The sequence below is a fragment of the Catharus ustulatus genome, chromosome 1 (genome assembly GCF_009819885.2).
Source record: "Catharus ustulatus isolate bCatUst1 chromosome 1, bCatUst1.pri.v2, whole genome shotgun sequence".
Lineage (NCBI taxonomy): Eukaryota > Metazoa > Chordata > Aves > Passeriformes > Turdidae > Catharus > Catharus ustulatus.
The window spans coordinates 43,208,107-43,228,948 of record NC_046221.1 but is presented as its reverse complement, the minus strand read 5'-3'; the positions used below and the strand labels follow the sequence as shown (position 1 = coordinate 43,228,948).

At 43.5% G+C, this 20,842-nt stretch overlaps 2 protein-coding genes across 2 annotated transcripts; one reads left to right on the top strand and one right to left on the bottom strand.

Annotated features, from left to right (window-relative positions):
- Positions 1-13,409, top strand: CMTM6 (CKLF like MARVEL transmembrane domain containing 6). Its single transcript, XM_033055221.2, has 4 exons — positions 1-244; positions 6,646-6,822; positions 7,736-7,834; positions 9,301-13,409. Exons 1-4 carry the CDS (start codon positions 116-118, stop codon positions 9,451-9,453), a joined length of 558 nt encoding a protein of 185 aa, XP_032911112.1. The 5' UTR covers positions 1-115; the 3' UTR covers positions 9,454-13,409.
- LOC116993181 lies at positions 222-1,505 on the bottom strand. The gene is made up of 2 exons (XM_033053924.1): positions 397-1,505; positions 222-305 (listed from the first exon to the last, which is right to left on the bottom strand). The coding sequence occupies exons 1-2, from the start codon at positions 1,000-1,002 to the stop codon at positions 228-230; spliced, it is 684 nt and encodes a 227-aa protein (XP_032909815.1). The 5' UTR covers positions 1,003-1,505; the 3' UTR covers positions 222-227.
- Positions 13,410-20,842: the final 7,433 nt, after the last annotated feature.

Below are 20,842 nucleotides of genomic sequence, written 5' to 3'. Positions count from 1 at the left end.
TTTCCGGTCCCGCTCCTCCCCTCTCCGCCCTTCCCCTCCCCGCCCCGCCCGCTCCCGCCGACTGCCCTTTTCCTTTCGGTTTTTCCGAACTGGGAGCCGGCGGCCTGGCCCGGCCATGGAAAGCGGCGCCGTCTACAACCAGACCACGGAACCGGAGGCCAAGGCGCCCCGTCGCTGGCCCCGCTTCGGCTTCACCCTGCGGCGCCTGTGGGGATGGCGGCTGCCGATCAAGGTGATCCAGACGGTGAGTGCCCTGCTCCCCTCGCCGTGCCGGGCCTGACGCGGAGGGAGCATCCCTGGCACGTCTGTCGGGGGAGAGACTGAGAAATCCTGGGGCTGAGTCTGGCGGGGCGGGGGTGCCCCGCTCTGGGATGGAAACGAACGTGTTGTGATGACCTTCGGCTCTAGGACGGTCCCCCGCCGCTTAAAAATTAAACTCCTCGGAGATCCAGCGCTGGCTCGGCAGATGACCCCGCACAGGCTTGGGCGGCGTGGATTCTGCCGATCAGAAAGGGCTGGCTCTGCCGGGAAGGTGTCCTGACTTGGGACATGACCTGGGGTCGCCAAAGGTGTGCAGACCTGTAACTCAGGCGGAAAGCTGGCATAAAGGCGCCTTATAGTGCGGGGTCGAAGTGGTGGGAATGCTCCTTCTTCACGTCCGAGCCGCAGCAGTGGGTGCAGACATGGGATGGTGTCGGCGTCGTGCGCCCGAGGCTCGGTGCTGCCGTGGTCCGGCTGCCTGCTGGCCTTAAACACCACCCGCCCTGGCTCAAAATCAGAGGGAAGCCTCGCAGGAAATTTAGGGCTTTCTTCTAAGGGCCAGATTGGAAGAAAACAGAAGGAAGAAGCCTTTGGTTCAACCTCACCATAGGGCAGTAGAACTGGGAAAGGCATTGCTGGGTCATGAGCTCCAGACCTTCCTCTCTTGCTGCTCCTGCAGCCCGTTGTAAGCCCGACAGTCTGTGTTGTCCATGCTAAAATTAAGGAGCCTGTTTCTCCCATGGTTTACGGTAGAAAATTGCACCAGAAACCCGTAATCATGGTGGCCCACTGCATGAGACACCACTTCGTGTCAGGCAGCCCTGGGCCCACCAGGAAATACAAGGCTTATTTTCTGCTGGCTTTTTTACTACATGTTGTTACTCCTGAATCAAGTAGTTGGGCTCCTGTTCACTGTTTGGTGACAGCCTCTTCCAGAGGGTATCAGTGTGACTGCTGATAAATGTGAGGAGCACCACTCTTATGTACTGGCAGTGAATGAGTGAAACCCATGGTGGTAAAGGGCAGCTGACTGCTAATGAGTGTCAGCATACATTTTGCAGCCAACACAGTGGTTTTTTAGTCAGATGTGTCATGCTTATGGGAATTGTAGGTGATTTCCAACCCTTTCTCGTTACTTCACCATTGCAGAAAAGAGGACATTTGGGTTTTAAGCTTCATCTCACACACAGTCAAAACCCTCAACCAGAAATGTAATATCCTTTACTGTTTGTTAAGTGGTGATACTGCCAAGTTTTCTAAGAGTGTTTTAAAAAATCACACCCAAGAATGCTTTAAATAAATATAATGCAACATAAACTTTTAATTCATCTTCTGGAGATTATTAAAGCAAGATCTGCTGGGTTCTGTTCTATGACAAGCAGAATGTTTATATAAGTAGGTTCATTGACTAAAATAAAATAAGTGATTATGTAGGCAAATTTATTGATGTACCAAAGCCTTAAACTGCTTAATTATTTAAAATGCTTTCTAAGTAGAAAAAAAAAATAATAATAATTATCCTAAGCAGGATGAATAGCTGCTTGACGTGTTCTTAAAAAAGTAGCAGTTTATGGCCTGCACCCATTTGTCAGTGAGAGGAAAATGGAAGTATAGTTGTTCACTCTCCTAATTTCCAACATTTTCCCCTCCTTTTTTGTGACCTTTATCAAAATGCACAGATCTTGAGGTCTCAGTCAAAACACTTTAAACATGCCCCAGAAAGTCCTGAAGGTGGAAGCCTCAGTCTCTGCAGTAAGAAGGTTCCCTTTTTGGGAAAGTGTTGATTTTTGCAAGTGCCAGTGATGGTCATTAACCTCTCTTGGCCTTGTGTAACAATAGTGGTTGTTTCTGGGATTGTGCCCTGATAATTGCTTGTGTGGACTGCTAAAAAGGGTGTTGCAATCAGAAAGTGGGCTCTGCTCATTGTAGAGGTGATCAAGGGTTTTATAAAATACTCTGAAATCACCTGCAGAAAACTGACTTCTAGACCTAAGAAATACTTCTCTTCAGACGAATAATGTCATACACTGTAACCTTAGCCAGTTTTTTTGAGTAAATGAAATAAGGAAAATGTGACTGCCAAAAGCCACAAATGAGTGCCAAAAGCATGCTGGGAGGCATGTTATTGCACAGGTTTCTAGGCTGTTGTTGTCTTATTTAGTTTTGTTTTTTTTAAATACATGGAATTTTTTGGTTAGTCCATGACTGGTTCAAATTCTGCACAAATTCTTTTCCAGCTGGAAAGGAAAGTTGTAATTCAGGCTTAAAAATCAGCTCCTTTTTGAGCTGTTCATGTCCTGTAGTAGCCTGAATTGTGCAGACTTAGTAGAGAATTAATATGTGCACCCATCTGAACCAGAAAATTTTGTACTGGGTATCCCACTGCTGAGCATCTTCACAGGCTTGTTGGCAACTTCATTTTTTATTTTTGTAGCCAATCACATGTTAAATTCTTTTGAAGCAATCACTTGTTAAATCTCCTTTACAAAATTGACATTTGTTTAGGAACTTCAGTAACTTGCTGGTAAGAGACAGACAAAGATGTTTAATTTCTTGTGTACAGACAGACAGGACTAATAATGAAATTAAAAAAAATCCAAAGCAACTACTTCTCCAACAATGCTTTTGGTCTTTAAAACGAATTTTTTTGGGAGGTAGGACAACAGAGAAATCCCTTTTTTTCCTGATAGTGATATCAAAGAGCAAGTTAAGAAACCTAAGAGAGCTCTCTGGCATCTTATAAATACACTGTTGATACATTAACTTACAGTAATTTCACTACTATAAGGCACACCCTTTTGACTAAAATTTTCCCCTGAACCTGGAAGTGCACCTTATAGTCCGGTGCGCCTTATATAATGGACAAAGTTGCGAAACTTGCCAACCCGGAAGTGTGAGCCGCAATGTAGGGGCGGGAGCGGGCAGCCAGGGCCGACGGGAGCCATGCGAGGAGGGAGGGAGCCAGCGCCGGCCCTGACCCTGGTAGCCATGCAGGAAGAGAGGGAGGGGGCGCCGGTCCCGTGTGAGCCGCGCGGGGAGAGAGGGAAATGGCGCCGGTCCCGTGTGAGTTACATGGGGAGAGAGGGAGGTGGTGCCAGCCCCGTGTGAGCTGCGCAGGGAGAGAGGGAAGCGGCACCAGCCCCAGCCACCGCGCGGGGAGAGAGGGAGGCGCCGCCGCCAGCCCGGCGTGAGCCGCGTAGGGAGGGAGGTTGCGGATGGCCGCAGAAGCTGTGAGTCGTGGCCACCCCGAACCAACCCAGACTGCGGGCAACCCTGAGCCACCCCGGACTGCCACGTGCCGCGGCCGCCCTGAGCTGTGCCTCGCTAGCTGGCGCCACAGGCAGGCAGGAGTGCCAAGGCTCGCGGCACAAGGAGGGCGCCTGGGGCTGCATTTAAAGGCTACGCCAATCTGTGAAAAATGTTTGCAAATTGAGCACCTGCCAGTAAACCCTGCGATTGCGCGATTCCGTTACTATTTCGTTACTTTGTTGCACACGGCGCAACTCCTTGCTGCAAAAAAAAAAGTGCACCTTATAGTCTGGTGCACCTTGTACAAAGTTGCGAAATTTGCCAGCTGCCAGAGGTGCGCCTTATAATCCAGTGTGCCTTATAGTCGTGAAATTACTGTAATCAAAACACTTACTCAAACTTCTTCAAACCAACTTTTTTTTTAAATTGATGTACTCTATTTTATTACTCAACTTATTAATAACAAAATTGAATGTTGACTTGGACAAGTCATACACAGGATTCTACTTGGTAAATCTTAATTATTTGGCACTGAACCTTTTGTAACTGCTCTTTGAGTGGGATTTTTTTCAACTTGTTTGTACACTCAGTGAAGAAGCTTTTTTCAGTTATTTAGATCATATTATGGTTATCTGGACATACACTTTCTTTTAAGGACAAGTTCATTTTCTTTCTGTTCTGTTTCAGCCCAAGTGAAAGTGATGGCATTCAGTTTCCAGTGCTTATAAAAAGAGATAAATTTTCATTTACAGTGCTATCTCTCAGCCTGTGAAAAATGTGGAAGTCATTGGATGCAGCTGTAAGCATATGTTTTGAAATGAAAAAAAACCAAAAACCCAGACCATAAGAACTGAAAAGTCAGAGTTTAAAGCATTCCTGGGCTGACATTGTAGCTTATTGGTTTAGATGCTAGGGCTGCTGAGAAGTTCGTGTTGCCAGCCACTGTGGGAGAGAAAGGGATCATGTGAAGGCCTGATAGTAATACTGAAGTTTCCCAGCTCCCATTCTTCCCCTTTCTGAGCATTTCCAAACCATGGTTCTCTGAAGTGCTCTTTTGAGACCTGGCTTAGTAAGGGGAATTTATGCTTCCTACTGCTAAATTGTTGTTCTTGTTTTTACTGTGAGAAAACTGGAATAGAAGACTAGTGGTTATTTTCCAAGAACAATTCTGAATCTTAAATTTAGATTTTTTACTTTTTTTTAAAGGAAGAACTGTCAACCTCTTTATTGCCCACATACTCTTCTCAAATATATGATTGTCATTCTCATATCAGTCTCAGTTTTATGACACAGTCTGATTCTTGCTTATGGTTTTGTTTTAATTTGTTGAACTCCTTATTATGAAGATCTGTAGTGCTATGCCAAGTTTATGGGATGAAGGAAATTAGCATGAAGTGGCCAAAATAAACCAACAGTTAAATAAAGCAATATTCTTTCTTGTACAATAAAATAGTAGAAAATACAGCAGCAGAGATGTGGTGACTGTAGAGGAACTAAGTCACGATCTTTTCTCCAAGCATGCTGTGGCAGGAAGTTGAAGATAAACCTCTGCATAGATTAAACATTGTCCAACACAGATTGAATGTAGTCTAAGGTTTCGGTTCCTACAAGAACAGCTGAACTTCTGTCATTGCTGGGTCATAGGCATGTGAGTATTGGGTTCTTGGACTTTCTCTGAAATTTTATCAATCGAGGTGATGTCAGCTTGTAGGGACATAGCTTAATGTGTCAGTGCTGTCCAGTATCCCCCACTGCCGTGAACTCAAATACAGTAATTTCTCGACTACAAGGCGCACCCTTTTGACTAAATTTTTGCCCTGAACCTGGAAGTGCGCCTTAAGGTCTGGTGCGCCTTATATGATGGACAAAGTTGCGAAGTTTGCCAAACCGGAAGTGCGAGCTGCAGTGGTGGGGCAGTGCCGCAGGAGCGCCCAGTCTCAAGGGCAGGGCGGGAGCGGGCGGCCACGACTGGCAGGAGCCGCGAGGCGGGGGAGGGAGCTGCTGCCAGCCCGGGCGTGGGTGGAACAAGAAGCCGGGCGGCGCCACTCTGGGGACGGGGGGAACGAGAAGCCAGACTGTGCTGGCCCCAACCCGGGCGCGGGGGAAACAAGAAACTGGGCAGCCCTGGCCTGGGCGCGGGGGAAACGAGAAGTGTGAGCCCGCAACAGACCCGAGCAGAGCCCGCCCGGTGGCGGCATCAGAGCAGCGGTGGTGTGGCCCGGGTGGCCGGGGGAGAGCAGCGGTGGTGGCGGCGCAGCCCCTGCGGCCATGGCAAAGCGGCAGTGGCGCTGGCGCAACCCCTGCCACTGCGGAAAAGCGGTGACAAACGGCGCAGCCCCAGGGAAGCGGGGAGAAGCAGCGTGGCCGCCGCCACAGGAAAGCAGGGAGAAGCGGTGCGACCGTGGGGAAACGGGGAGAAGCGCCGCCGCCGGCTGGGGGGAAGCCGGGGCACAGCGCAGCCATGAGCCGTGTCAGACGGCGTGGGGGGTGGGCGGGAGTGCCGGGGCCTACTGCCCGGGGAGGGCGCCTGGGGCTGGGTTTAAAGGCTACACCGATTTTTGAAAGATGTTTGAAAATTGAGCACCTGCCAGTAATTCGTTACTTTGTTGCGCACCACGGGGCTCTTCACTGCAAAAAAAAAGTCCGCCTCATAGTCCGATGCGCCTTATATGATCTACAAAGTTGCGAAATTTGCCGACTCCCGGGGGGTGCGCCTTATAGTCCGGTGCGCCTTATGGTCATGAAATTGCTGTACATTCAGAACTGAGTGCACCTGTATGTAGTAAGCTGTAGCATTTTTGCAGGATGTGTCACCACGCTGCCTTGTCTGCTTGCGACTGGAAGTTGCACAAAACCACAAAACAGGGATATTGTCTGTCTAATCAAGATGCCTCTGTTTATCTGTGTACTCAGCTTACCTGAGTGTACTTTATCAACCACCTTTAACAGGCAAGTGTAAACCATGTCATTGTATAATTATTTCTGTCTGTAAGAAAATAATGCAGAACTTCACCAAACTCTTTGTAGATTGAGAATTTTGGTCACAGCTAGCTTTATAAATCTTTGGATCAGAGATGTCTGTTTGTTGAAAATGTTAGAGACTTGATCCAATGCAAGCATGTTATTTGTTTGCAGATTTTCTCTTTAGTGGCTGTTGTTTGTGAAGAAATTGTGGACGATTGCCGCTCTTGTGGTGGACTTTACTTATTTGAATTCATAAGCTGCAGTGCCTTTCTTTTGAGCCTCCTGATTCTGTGTGTGTATTGCACTGATTTATATAAATCACTGGGAGAAGATAAAGTGCAGAAACTGGTAAGAAAACTTTTTTTTAAAATAAACCGTTTCTTCTAAATGCATAAAGTCTGCTGTGGAGTAAAAAACCTAATGCAAAATTGATCTACTTTTCTTCTCCATGTAAAAGGTAAATTAGAGTGTCTTATAGTTTTAAAATGAGCTAACTTTGAGAGTTTATATTGATTTTTTTTCAAAGTTGTCCTGCAGGATCTTAGGACTTGTGTGGAAAAGTCTTTCCACAATAATGCTATTAATACTACAGCATAGCCATCACATATGTGTACATATATGGAATACAGTTTACTGCCAGCATGATGCTTGCAATTTATCCATATACCCTGTCTATTTTCCTACTGGGTGTAGAGTACCTCCTTTTTGGCAATAATGATAACTCATTACAGTTTATAGCTTTATACTTCAGAAGATCCAGCAGTGCGAGAAAGTTGTTCTGTTAAGTCAGTAGGAACATTATTCCATCTCACAAATGTCCCTTCCTATTTGCCTTCAGAGTAAACAGTAGGGCCTTTATGTGAGGGTACAGGTAAGGGAGTGTAGTAAAGGGTTTGAATGAGCATATCTACATAGAGTGTTCTAATTTCCCAAATGTTTTACACAGGGAATAAAGCTACCATGGTTGTCCTGAGCTTGAATTTGATTGTGAAAAAATATTGGATGAAATTAATTAAATACTTAAAAAATACAAAACCAGGGCAGACTCCTTTAAATGGCTGATAATGCTGTTTAAATTGCTGATAATGTTGAATGTCGTTTGGAATGTAATTGTAAAATGTATTTTCTGAAGCTTCCACTAGCATCAAAGTATCAAAACATAAATTCACAGGCAGGTTAACTCAGCTGTTGTTACAATGTTTGTTCTTTTTAGGTAAACTATTTACAGTTAAATTGCATATATTTTTATATATATTTGCAGAATTTTTTGGCTGTGCCAGTCATAGGTGCCTCATTTCTGCTAGCGTCAATAGTATTTTCTGCAACGTGCTCTGGCTCTGCTGTTGAAAGTGTTGCATATGTAAGTCTTAAAATGCAAGATTTACTTTGTAATTTATCCAGAATGTTAATTTCTCTGCCCTCTAAACTTCACTCAATTTGCAGAGAAGAAACTGGGCAGGGAATAGAACTCAGTACATTGTGATGTTTCAGGAGGAATTAGCTATTTCAGACCTTCCAGAATCTTGACATAGGAAATCCAAAGAGCTGGCGTTTCTCAGGATTGCTGGAATGCTCTGTGTACACTTGCAGCTCCCCACCTTTTGCCTGCTGCCTCAGATTTGTATTCTTTCCTGTCATCTCTTGCTGTTCAACATCATTATCTCTTGAAGCTCGCCCAGTTCTTTGATACCCTACTTCTGAGATTTTTGTTTTTCCTCAGTTGTCCTTTCATAATGTCACCCCCTCACAAAGTCATCAGGAAGTCCTGTCTTTTGCTCTTACAGAGCACGTGTGGACAACACGGACTTCAATAGTTGCAGTCAGAGCAGCAGCTTCCTCAGTGACAGAGATAGTAGAGCAACAGGGCATTCATCTCCCAGGGAACACTGAGGAGGCTCAGGGCAAGGCACAGAGGCGAGGGCTTTTGGGATGCTGCAGATGTCATAATTCCCTAGTTATTTGAATACTTCTTTTGAGTAACCTTGGAATTGTGAACATAGGAGTTTAAAAGATCAAATTCTTGAATGAGAAAAAATTGTTTGGAAAAGGAAGCAAGATAATTCTCTTCCATGGGCAGCATCAGCTATTAGAGGTACACACTTTTGTACAATCAACTTATGTGATGTAGATATATTTAGACCTAGTAGTTTGAGCATAAATCAAGTTTCACCTTTGCTTTTTTTCTGGTGTAGGAAAAGTAAAAACTACTGTGATTTAATACTTATTAGTGTCAAATTACTTTGGTCCAAACCAGTTGTGTAACATTTAGGTAGAGTTAGAATAATGCATATGTTTCTTTCCTTGTTTGAAAAAAGCTGCCTTCTCTTTACCACTTGTCATCTTGCCATGACTAGTAACGAAATGTTATTCACAAAATGTAATTTCATTCTCCCTTGCTGACCCAGCCTCTGCAGATCTTCTCTTCCTTCACCTTCCACATGCTATTCTTCTTCATTTACTCTCATTAATCAGCAGCCCTCTCTTGGATAAATTGTCTGCTATATGCTATGCTACTTTAATAGCTGATTTTGGCGATGAGACTAATATACTTTTACTATTAAAGGTTGATTAGAACACAGTATAGGGTTCACACTTGATTAAAAGAATGAAAACTGTAAAAACTTCAGCAATGAATGTGCTAGAATTATGATTTCTGATCTGTGTCTAATTTAAATTGAACTATCGATTTAAGGAAGGCTGTAATCTTAATATATAAGTATTATTAATGTATATAAAATGACACATCCAAACAGTATTAGTGTCCAATAGTTGGATACTATTACTGTTTATGCATTTTAAAATCACATATTTCTGTCACTTTTGCAGGTATTTGGATTTTTTGCAGCTTTAGCATTTGCAGCGGAATTTGGTATAGAGCTCTTTCTCAGGCGAAAACAAAAACACCTTGATGAACGCCCTGGAAAGCCTGGTAACACTCCGAGTTCCACAGAAAATCAGCCATTGAATAAAAAACGCTAACTTTCTGAAAATTTTTTTTTTTTTTAATAGGAGCAAATTAAAATGAACTTTCAGTGCACTGTAGGTAACAACTTCTGTTTTCTTGTTCTAATTGATTTTGTACGCATTGCTCATCACAAATTTTTATGGATTCTTGGGCCAGGTAATGGCATCTTGAGCATCATGTTCTAAGGAAACTGGTCCTGCCACCTGTTGGGATGACAGGCACTAAAACACCTTGGGTCTAAACAGAATCACTTCAGGACAGCAGTGTGCTGGTTTGATTTTGACAGAGATGACGAATAAAAGTTAATGTCTGAGGCATAAATTGCTAGCTATAACCTAAAGATATTTCCTGGTTAACTGGAGCAGATGCTTCTGTTGTGACTTATAAATTAGCATAGCAGAATTAGTTTTTGTACTTCTTGGTCAAACTGAATGTAAAAGGGATACTTAACTGGAATCTTACAGGAATGTTTATCCTTAAGTAAGAGATTTTTGGTTGTTTTTACTACTCCTATGTCTCAGTTCTGTCTATGGAGATCAGTTTAATGGTATAGTGACTGACTGTAGGGGGCTTATGGGGAAGGTAATATAAATAGTATATTAAGGAGACAGTTTTGCACCCCATGATTGTCAAAGTTTGGACTTGTATGCCAGAATCTTCTTTTAGATTGTTTCAAAAGCTGTAACAGTTGCAGGAAGAAACTTGAAAAGCCAGCAGTGAGAGGAGTAAGATAAAGAATAAATATTTACATGAAGCAACTCCAAAAGCAGCAATCTGAATATCAACGGGAAAAACCTTACAGCATGTTTGTTCTACCCTGGTAAATATTACTTGCAAAGTTAATACTATATGCAGCTTGTTTATGTATAGATAATGCTAAGTTTTGCCAGAATGGTTTTGAACCTCACCATTTTCTGTGTTTATAAATATGGCAGTAACTTGAGACTCCTTGCTGCTGACTAGCTCAGTTGGTTAACAGGTAAATAAGCACTTGCCCCCTTGATTTGTTTTGCAAGCAACAGTGTGTAGGAACACTACTGATGGGACACATATTGGACAAGTGGCAGATGTGTGAGACCAGATGCTGATGACTGTAAAAGAAATGAAGTGCTGAAAAAGCATTTTTCTGTCTGATTTAAAAGCAGGACTGCCATGTTCCAAAATATCAAAGCAAATGACAAAAAGCTGATTATGCAAAAACAATTCTTGTTTGAGTGCTTGAGACATTTGCCGTGTCTCCCAGGTGATAACTGCATTGTACTGATATCCCGATTTGGCATGTTCCCTGTCCTGTAAAATGTTGTGGCAGCACTGAGAACAAGCCCTCCAGAAACTGGCTGAGCTGTATTTGGGAAAGGAAGAGGAAGCTGTTTTAAGACAAAGGACTATAATAGCAAGTCAAAGTTGGTGGGTTTTTTTTCCATTGCTGCCACTTTCTGATGAGTGTGAGTTTGTGATGTTCTCTCTCTCTATGGCCTGAGACTTAAGCTTAACACTACACCTTGGAGAATGTAAAGTTTTGCCAGGTGGTGTGAAGCACCAAGTTAAAGCCGTACCTTGTTTTGGAGCCACACATAGAAGAGATTCTTTCTTTCATAGAATTTTCTGTGTTGTAAAGAAGAAATGCTCTTTGGACTGGCTTTTTTCCCCCCTTGCATTTATTAGCATCTGTTTGCACTAAAACCTGATTTCAGTCAGCGCTTGCTGTCGCTGATAACTGGGTAGATTAGAGATGTTTGGCTTATAAGCAGAAACCGTATTACTGGTTGTCTTGTGTTGCAATACAGAATGTGACCACTCCAAACCAGGACACTGGTGATACAAAATATCCATAATGAGAAATATCTCCTCTGTGATCTTCAATGTCTTACTCTGGGGACTGTGCCCATATAAGTAAAATTCCAACAGTCTTGCTTTGTTTTCTTTTTATTGTCCAGAGTCATACTGAATTTTGTTCCACACCGAAATATCTATAGTCTTTAAAACTTCATCTGTAATTGGTAGCTGTAAATATAGTGTAAGAGTAACACCGTGCTGCTAAGTATTTATTAAGCAATGCAGCACCGTGAATGGACTTTTATCTTGAGGTAATATTTCCTGTTATTTTTCTCAACCTGAAGATAAGTTAATTGAGATCTGGGTTTTGGTTGCTTTTTCTATGGGCTTTTCCCCACCTAAGTGATGTGTTACTGATGTCTATTTTTGGAGATACAGAAAGAGATCTGTAAAGTCATATTCCAGCCTTGGCAGTTTACCTGGCAATAGTCTGTCACATAGTAGTTAAATACTAGGAGCAAGTCGCATAATGGTTGTTGGTTTATGGCAGTTGCCTAAAATGTTGCTTCCAAACTAATTGTTGGCTAACATGCATCATGGTCCTTGCACCTCACAAGGTGTTTTAAAATAGTTGAGAAGCAGGTTTGCATGTGTGTGCGCTGTTTTCTGCTTCTGTGAGGTTATTTTTTAAACGGCTTTGTCAGCTTCTTGTAGCCTAGTTTTCCTTATCACTCCTAGCTCCTCTGCCCTCCCAGTCTAGGTGAGGGAGAGGCTTCCTTGCTGCAGTGACTGAGCAGTCTTGACATGCCCCTTTGATCCCTCTGGTGTCAGGTGCTGGCTTTGAATGTCTGTCTCTTAGACTGATCCTGGAGAATGCTGTTGGAGCTGGACTAAATGTCTGGTTCTGCAGGAGCTCTCTGTGTATGGCTGGATGCCTCATCCCTCGTGCTCTGTCAGCAAAGCGCTTTGCTTGTTTCCCAGCCTGCTTCTGACAAAATCAGCCAACCTTATTTAAGCCACCTATTTAAATTGCTTCCATTAAGGTGGTTGATTTTGGCTGAAGTGGATTAGGGATTGTTCAGGAGAGTGATGGGAGCTCTGGCAGAAGTGCTATTGGATACAATTGCCTCAAATTTCTTCTGTTGGCAAAGTGACCGTCTCTGTACATCATAGCTGGTAGTAAAGCCTGTTGGAAAGAAGCAGCTGTCCCAGTACATCTATCTGGGGATTGTCTTCTCCATTTCTCACCACAGTGCTTGGCAGTGGTGTTGGAGCCTGCTCGAACACTCAGCTTTGATGTTTTCCAGCTGAACCTGTCAAGCTTAAGGCTCTGCAGCCTTACAGGCTCGACAGCCACTTTCAAGGCTTTTTTTGCAGTGCCTTGAGAATCAGTGGAGAGGATTTTTCAGGATATGTGAGGACCTGTCCAGTGGGCTATGAGCTTCCACTCAGAAGTTCTGTACTGGGCATTGCGTAGATTGTGAATGTTAATTTTTGTGTTTGACGTTTAGCCCACATTAAAATCACAGTGCTACTGGTGCCCTTTGGTTTGGAGTATGGGAAGGAATCGTGCCTTACTGCCTGTACCCTGTGCTTCAAAAGAGCAGGGAAGAATCTGTTACAGGTGAGTTCTACCTTCCAACCTGAAAGAGCAGTGAGCAATCTCACGCAATTCTCAGAGCTCAGCACAAAATGGTTTTGCATAATGGCTGCCATGGTGATCCTCGTTCAAATTTGTGCAATAAATACTAAGATTTCTACACAGAGGGGAAATTCTTAGTGAAATTTTTCAAAGATTCTATAAAATTAGTGAATCAAGATGCTGATAGTGCCTTTAAGATAGAAATTCATATCTTTTTTAGTCTATTGCTGTAAACATAAGCAGCTCTCTGGATATTAAATTTTATGCTGGACAGAGCTATACATCACTTTTAATACCATTAAGAATTTAAGTGATTTTTAGTTATTAATTAAGCAGGATGATAATGCATTAGTTTTTATATATACAAAGGAAGAATTTTATAGTTTTGTTTCCAGTGTTGCCTTGAATTTCCATCTAAATAATTTTAAATGTTTAAATATTTTTTATCATTCTAAACCTGTGATCTTTTCTAATGTGTTGTTTTCTTGATCTAAGGAACTTTATAAAATATTTTGTAATAATTTTTTAAAATAAAGGTTTAGTAAATAAGTATTTCTTGTTTTTGCTGTGATTTGGTGCTGCTGTGTAGTTCTCCCAAAGCCAGCCATAGGAAATAACATCACTCTTTGTTCCTGGTTTGGAGGAAGGAGCTTGCATTATGTTTGCCTGTTCTTGGGGAAGAGGGTCCAGGTGGCTGGATATTCTCACTGGAAGTTCCCAGGAAAAAAGATGTGATAAGGTATTGCTCCCGACCACAGGGTCCAGCCAAAGTAGTTTGCAGTAGCCTTTACATGTGGTAAGTTACTGTGACGAGCATAATCCAGGTGCTACTTCCTATTGTCTTGATTACATGGAACTGAAAAAAATAAAAGGGCAGACTTGCTAAAGGAAGGAGCACAACCTAGCAAAAGGTGTTGAGAGCAAATAATTTGTTCTAGTGTAGAAAAATGTAGGTCACTGACTTCCTTGGTTGAGGGAGAGGTGCTTGATCTTTAAAAAATTGTTGGCTGATTGTCAGTGGTAGGGGGTAAGGAAAAGGAATCAAACCTTCATGTTTTGCTTTTTGGCAGGGAAGCACTTTTTTGTTTCATAATCCTACAGATTACTTATTACCTGGTGGTCATCTTGTACACAGGAGGAGAATGATGCTTCCTTCATTGTTGGCATAGAAACTGGAATGCCACAGTCTTTATTTTGTAACACAAAAAGATGAAATAATTTTAAAGATTAAATTGTCTCTTTGATGAAGTTGCCAGAGATTAGTGTAATCATAAGGAATCAAAAGGGAAAAAAAGTCTCAAATGCTTTTAATTACCTAGATGCAAGAAAACAATCAAGGCAAAATGTTGTATTAGAAAGGTATGTCGGTGGTGGATTTTACACCATGAGAAAATAATTCAAATATACTAGGTTTAGTACAGTAATTTCATGATTATAAGCTGCACCATTTTGACTAAAATTTTGGTCCGAACCCGAAGTGCGGTTTATAATCAGGTGCGGCTTATATATGGACAAAGAATGAAAAGTTGCTGTTTTAGTTTGGAGGACAGGTGTCTGCTGAGAAAGGCAGGAGCTTCTCTTTGAAATGGAGAATGTAACCCCCCCCTCCCTCCAAATTATTATAATTTTGATATCAAGGGGCTTTCGGGCAAAAATATGGGAATTAGGAATAACAGTTCTTTACTAGGGAAATTAAAATAAAAATACAGTACTACAAAGAAACAAACCCCAAACCCTGACAAAGTCAGAGTACAACCTGACACCCTGTCAGGCAGGGTGTTGGTAGCAGTCCCATTAAATGGTGGCTGCATCCTCCTGCAGTGACAGATGTGATTCAGTTGAAGCAATGGTTCTGTAGAAGGTGCAGTTTCCCTCTGGAGGTCCAGTGGTGATGTGGAGAAATCCAGTTTTCCTCTGGAGTCCAGTGGAGAAAGGGACTCCCTTAGTGTCCCAAAATCTCTGTTTTTATCTTGGTAAGAAATGCTGACTCTTCCCCTTGGCTGGAGCAACTTCCAAAGGAATGAAGTAATTTTATCAGTCACACAGTGGGACTCAGTGGGCCATTAGCAGAAAATGACTCGCTGGAGGAAGGATGGGTTGTGAAAAGATAAAGAACAATGTCCTACCTGGTTTCAATGGATGGCCCATTAGCAGAATGTCTTCCACTGACATAAGGATCACTGCCCCCACCCTCAACAGATGGTGATAGAATAGATACCTTTTATCACACTCTGTATTGTAACGTGCAGCTTATGTATGGACAAAGAACAAAAAGTTGCTGACACTCAGAAGTGCGGCCTATAATCGGTGCAGCTTATAATTGTGAAATTACTGTAATTTGAAGCATCACCACACAGTTTAAGTTATGTTATTTCTTCACTGTAAATGACCAGAATGTAGTGCAACAGAACAGAATGTTGGGTTGGTAGCATGCAGCTTTCCTTTGTGAGTGCACAGGCAACACCTGGCACCTCAAGGCACAGATGTGTTTCCTTGCTTTGGGATGGCTTTTCTCCTTAGAGTGAGGAGCAGGACCAGCCACCTGCTCTCTCATGCAGCTGTTGTCATGTAGGAACTAAGCACGGGTCACTGCTTGGCTGGGCTTTGGGTGTGGCTGCCCCTCGGATTCAGAATGGCTATTCTTAGCCTGTGGAAGGACGCACAGGGAAGAGCAGAAATGTCTTTTGCATTGTTCCTGCCGTCTGCACAGGAACCTGCTGTGAAGCTGCAGGAGGGAAGGTTGTCCACAAGAGGGCAAAGATGATCCTGGGATTGAAATTATTTGGTTTGAAGGACTCTGTCCTCTTCTCACCTGTATTTCCAGTGAAATTTAAGTCCCCATGTCCCTCTGTTGCCAGTGTGACTATAAATTGAACTAAGTGTTTTAGGGATACTCTTTCCTTGAATTTTCTTATTTCTTAATATGTAGCTTGAAGGATTTTTGGCAGTATAATCTCATCAGTATTGTCTCAAGGAGATACTTTGCCTGAGCAGTTTGAAAGGGCTTTTACTTGCATTATTTGTGTTTTGCCAATCAATGTTTTAAAAAAAGAAATTAAAAAATTTAAAAAAATTTTTAAATGTTCAAGTCAAGCTTCAGCTGTATGACAACACCTGCACTTAAAACACTGTACTGCAGTCTTGGAGAACTTTGTGGTCTATGTTATGCTACAGTTTTCAATGAAAGGTCTGTGGATCACAGGTGGGAGAGAAATGGAATAGGGCGTACCTGTGCATTTCCTGGACTCTTGAGAAGTTAAACGAGGGAAGCTTATTATCCAAAAATGCAAATGATGCATGCTGGAAAAAAACCAGGCCCACAAACAGAAATGTTGGCACCCGTAGCTGTAAAGCATGCCAGACGGGACTTCTTGCAATTCCAGTCCTCTCTAGGCATCCCAGTGAAACTTGCTTTGACCAGCCCACGTGCCCTGATCAGTTATTCAGTTTATTTCTTATGACCTATTATCTCTTGGCTGAATTATTGGTGGGAAAATAAACCAGACTTGTCTGTTTTAAAGTTGGCAAGTCCTGAGGTGAGAGTCAGGCTTCAAGTGGAGGTGACAGCACAAGCACATTCTTCTGCAGCATGATGCATATGCAGCCACATGGGGACAGCAAATCGTCAGTCAGGTACACACTGCTAGATGTGCTGCACAGAAACAGGCACTATTCTGCAGTGCTAAGCTTGGGGTGTATGTCAGAGCTATCTTTTTAATCCTCACTTGGACTTACAGGAAGCATAACATGGTAAGATGACAAGGATGACAAGTTTTCTGTTACCATATGCTCTACTCTTGCTTAGAGAATGGAGCAACGTTGCTCAAAATAATGCAAGTCTATCTGCACTACAGCTCTCCTTTTAACTACTTCCTTTGCACCAGCTGTTCTCTCTCAGAAATATCAGTGCAGACATGGCTATGAAATCCCTGCTCATGTTGGGCCCTAGGTGAGGAAAGAACAGTTACTTAATTATTCTGTGGTCTCTGCACTCCACTAACCAAAGGTGTGGAGCTGTTATCCTGATGTAAGCATCAAGGCATCCTCAGGAAGGGACACAGACTCATCACTCCTATTTTCATTAGCATCCATTTTCAGTCTCCTTTACCTGCCTGCTCAGTTTCAAATGCTTCAGAGCACTGGGTTTTGATGCTTACATTGCTAAAGCCCTGATTCCCATTCCTGTACCTCAAACCTAAAGTAAACCTCCCTATCAGTGCAACTCACAGCAACAAGAGCTTTGGCTAAATCTCTGCCTGCTAGTTTCTCAAAACAACTGGGATAAGGAGGCTGTGGAGGCCTTTCTGAGAGGGTACAATACAGCTCTAGAAACAACTGGCTTGTTAATGTAAGCCTGTTTGCTGCCTCATCATCCTTTTGCTCAGAAAGGCTTGTTTTATGAATGAACCAATGTTGTCCTTGACTTGATACAATTTTTTTTTTAATTGTAAACGCTTGTTTCTGGCAAATGTGCCTCTCATTTGAGGGTAAAAGGACATAATTATTCCGCTCTCATGCATCACAAACTGCTGAGCATGAGGTATTAATGGAGTGCTTTGCTGCCACCATAGCTTAATAGCAACAGCTGCAGCATTGTGCTCTTGTTTGGCAGGGGTTCATGGAAGAGGGGGATGCAGATCATTAAGCTTTATGTTAAGAGTGATTTACAGAAGTAGCAATGTAACAGTGGACTATGCTGGACAGACAAAGCACTTCTGATGTAAAAGGAGCTGATACACTAGCAGAACTGTAATTCATAATACTGGTGGTACAAAGCCCCCAGCACCAGTCCACCTCATATAACCCCCAATAATGATAATAAAGGAAAGTTGTGTTAGTGTAATTGTGTGTGTGCTGGCAGGGGCAGGAGGGGAATCATACCCTACCATCACAGCTGGCTTGCAGATGTAATAGAAGGAAGCTGCAGCTGGGTGCTTTTGGCTAGCTACAGGCTTTGAGATTGTATCAAACCCTAGCCTGGTCCCTTCCCATCCACCCAGCTACAGCACCAGTTCTGTTTTGTGCTGAGATACAGTGCTAGAATTAAAAGATGAGTGTTGCCCCAGCACATGGGAAGGTAAAAGCAGTGTCTCCTCAGCACTACCCTGAGGTGTTCCAGCTGAGAGGCCAAGCTGCCCTGGTAGCTCATGGCTATCTAGAGATAGAGGCACATCTAGAGGGTGAATCCGAGGGGAAGGGTAACTCCTGCACTTTGATTCACTGCTATGATTCACTCTTGCCCTTCTCTTCCTTCATAGATGTGCAGGGGAGAGTGGCTGAGTATTAAGGCTAGTCCTATTCAAATGGTCTCCAAAATACACTGTGCTTTTTGCTGGGACAATGATATTTACTCTCTTTGAGCTGTAAAAGTAGTGCATAATGAGTGTTGTCTCTAATTTCCTAGTCTGACCTGGTATGCCAAAGGGTTATTTGCCTCAAGTCTACACCTGCGGGTTTTTCTTCCCCACATTACAATTCTTTCTTGTTACAATTCCTCCTGTGCTAAGAGATTGCCTGTCTGTGTTACTCTTCCTACACAAGTGCAAACATGTAAGAAAAGAACAAGTGGTTCAGACGTACTTAATTTAGCAATGACTCTCCATTAGTGGCATGGGGATATTCCCCTCTGTAGGAAGGAATGCCCCACCACCCTGCGTAGCTGCCACGTCATTCACACACATGCCAGCTCTGCTTCAAGAGCTGCTGTGTTCTCCTTGTCTTTCTGGGAGCCCTTTCAGCGCCCACAGAAACACACAGGTGCTTCCTTCAACCCCCACAGGACTGTTTTTCTACACATACCCACACATGCAAGCACAGAACACTCAGCCTGCTCCTTTTCCTCTGTGCTATTCCCTCCTTCCCAGGTGCTTGGCTTGCTGCACAGTTGTCTGCCTGCCTTTGCATGGCCCCGTCTGTCTGGAGTCCCCTGGGAGAATGGCTCTGAAGTGACAGATGTGACAGTGCCTCTGTGTGTGCACCAGCCAGGGCCAAAATCATTGCAGGGCCAGGCAGGGTAACCTGGGGGCTTTGCGCACCAAGTGTTAGCACCAGGACACCTGGGCATTCCTGGGTTACATTGCACTGCAGGCAGGACTTCTTGTCACCAGGAGGAGGGCAGGACTGCTGCTCTTTGGCTTAGGCTTTAGAGGTTGCAGTTTATTCCTTTCAAATGGTTGCTTTGTGTCTTGCTCTTATTCTAGGTCTGCAAGCATCTAAAGAACAATAAATGAAATTTACACTCTCTTGAGCACTCTGAATTCAACTCAGTCCAAGCCAGGATTATCAAAAATTAATTTTAATTGAAGCAAATTTATCTATGCCCTAATCCTTTTATTCTCAAAAGTTTAAAAAAGTTCAGGCCTTTATGGCTGGCTAGTGCTCTGAAGGACATACTTTACTCAAACATGTCTCACCTGTGAGCCAGGATTTACCGAGTGACAAAACTGCTTTTGAAAATGCTAATATGCCTTTCTGTAATGCTGTAGTTCAGCAATATGGAAAAACCAGGTGCTGCTGGAGGTGGTGTTATGCTCAGGAAGTGATATAAAAATATTAATCCAAGGAACAGCACTGTTCTGAGTTGTTCCCTCAGGAAAGATTGTATAGTGCTGCTACTCTGCAGTGACCTCTTGATTTTTAGCTCCATCATCTGCACTTTCTCTTTGAGCTCTGCCCTCATTCCTCACCATTACCACACAAAAAGCTAAGGTCCCTCACAGCCTCCTTTTCATGAGCTCCCACTATCATACTAGTGTCCCCTGCAACACATTACAACCAGCCAGAGTCAGATTGGGCTTTTGACTATTCAGCACTGGAATCTTAAAGCCAAGCTTTCACAGCACTAAGCCAGAACAATGCCAAGGATTTTGGTATCTAAATTCTGCCTCCCTGTAAAACTGATAGCTCGTCTTGGTAGCCACCTCATCTCTGAGGCAGGAAACTCCTGTGATGCTGCAACTCTTCTAATTATTGTTTTCTTCTTCCCCCCCCCCCCCCCCCCCCCCCGCCCCGCTAACTTTCTATCTTCCTACCTGTGAAGTGCTGCTTCGGGGCATGGCCAGATAGCTTCACTTTCACTGTTGGCACAGCTCAGGCACAGGTTTGGTAAAGGGCAAAAAGCAGACAGATCTGATTTTTTTTTTCCTGCCAACTGCCCCAAGGCAGAGTGACTGGTTCGGGCAGGTGATGAGAGCTTGTTTGATTCTTAATAAATTGGCAAGTAATTTACACAGTAGAACAGTGCAGATATGAGATAACAAGAGGATAAACCATAGAAATATGGCCCTTTTTATTTTATGCAAGTTCTGGGATGTGGGAACCCGCTGTATGTTGATCAGTCCCTAGTGTACACCAATGTGTACTTGTCATATTGGCTGTGAGAAACCAGTGTGCTGACCCAGGGGACCAGGTGAGGCTGATGGACTGGGTTCAGGGAGAGGCAGAACAAAAATAACATCTGGAGTTGCCTGCTGTGGGTAATCAGTGACTTCTAGAAAGGACATGATTCTTTTCCTGTTTTCCAGCTGCTGTTGTGCTGGAAAAAAGTTATTGTCCTTCTTCAGGAGAGGAGGATAACAAGCCCTAGTGCCACTTTCTGACCTGCTCCCATGTAGCAGTATTAAAGAAGCCCTGGGACCAGGGACTGGAACCAAGAGGCACCTGTTCCCAACAGGATGGCCTCCCAAGCAGCCCCGTGTGTCTGCAGAGGAGAGAAAGGTAAGGCAAGGGCATGGCACTTGCACTTGCTCCAGTGTGAAACTTGAAACAGCCAAAACAGGTGGGTTGCTTAAGAGCACCCTAGAGCTTTGTGGTGAGGTCTCTCTCCTGCCACCTGGGTGTAAATCTCTGCAGGCAGAAAGAACAGGATGTGGGCGTCCCTCTCTCTGCTACCCATTTCTCCCTGGCTCACACAAGCAGCACCCCTCCAGGATGCCCAGCAGGGCCCAGTGATACGGAAATCCAGCTTTCCTCAGCATTCTGATGGC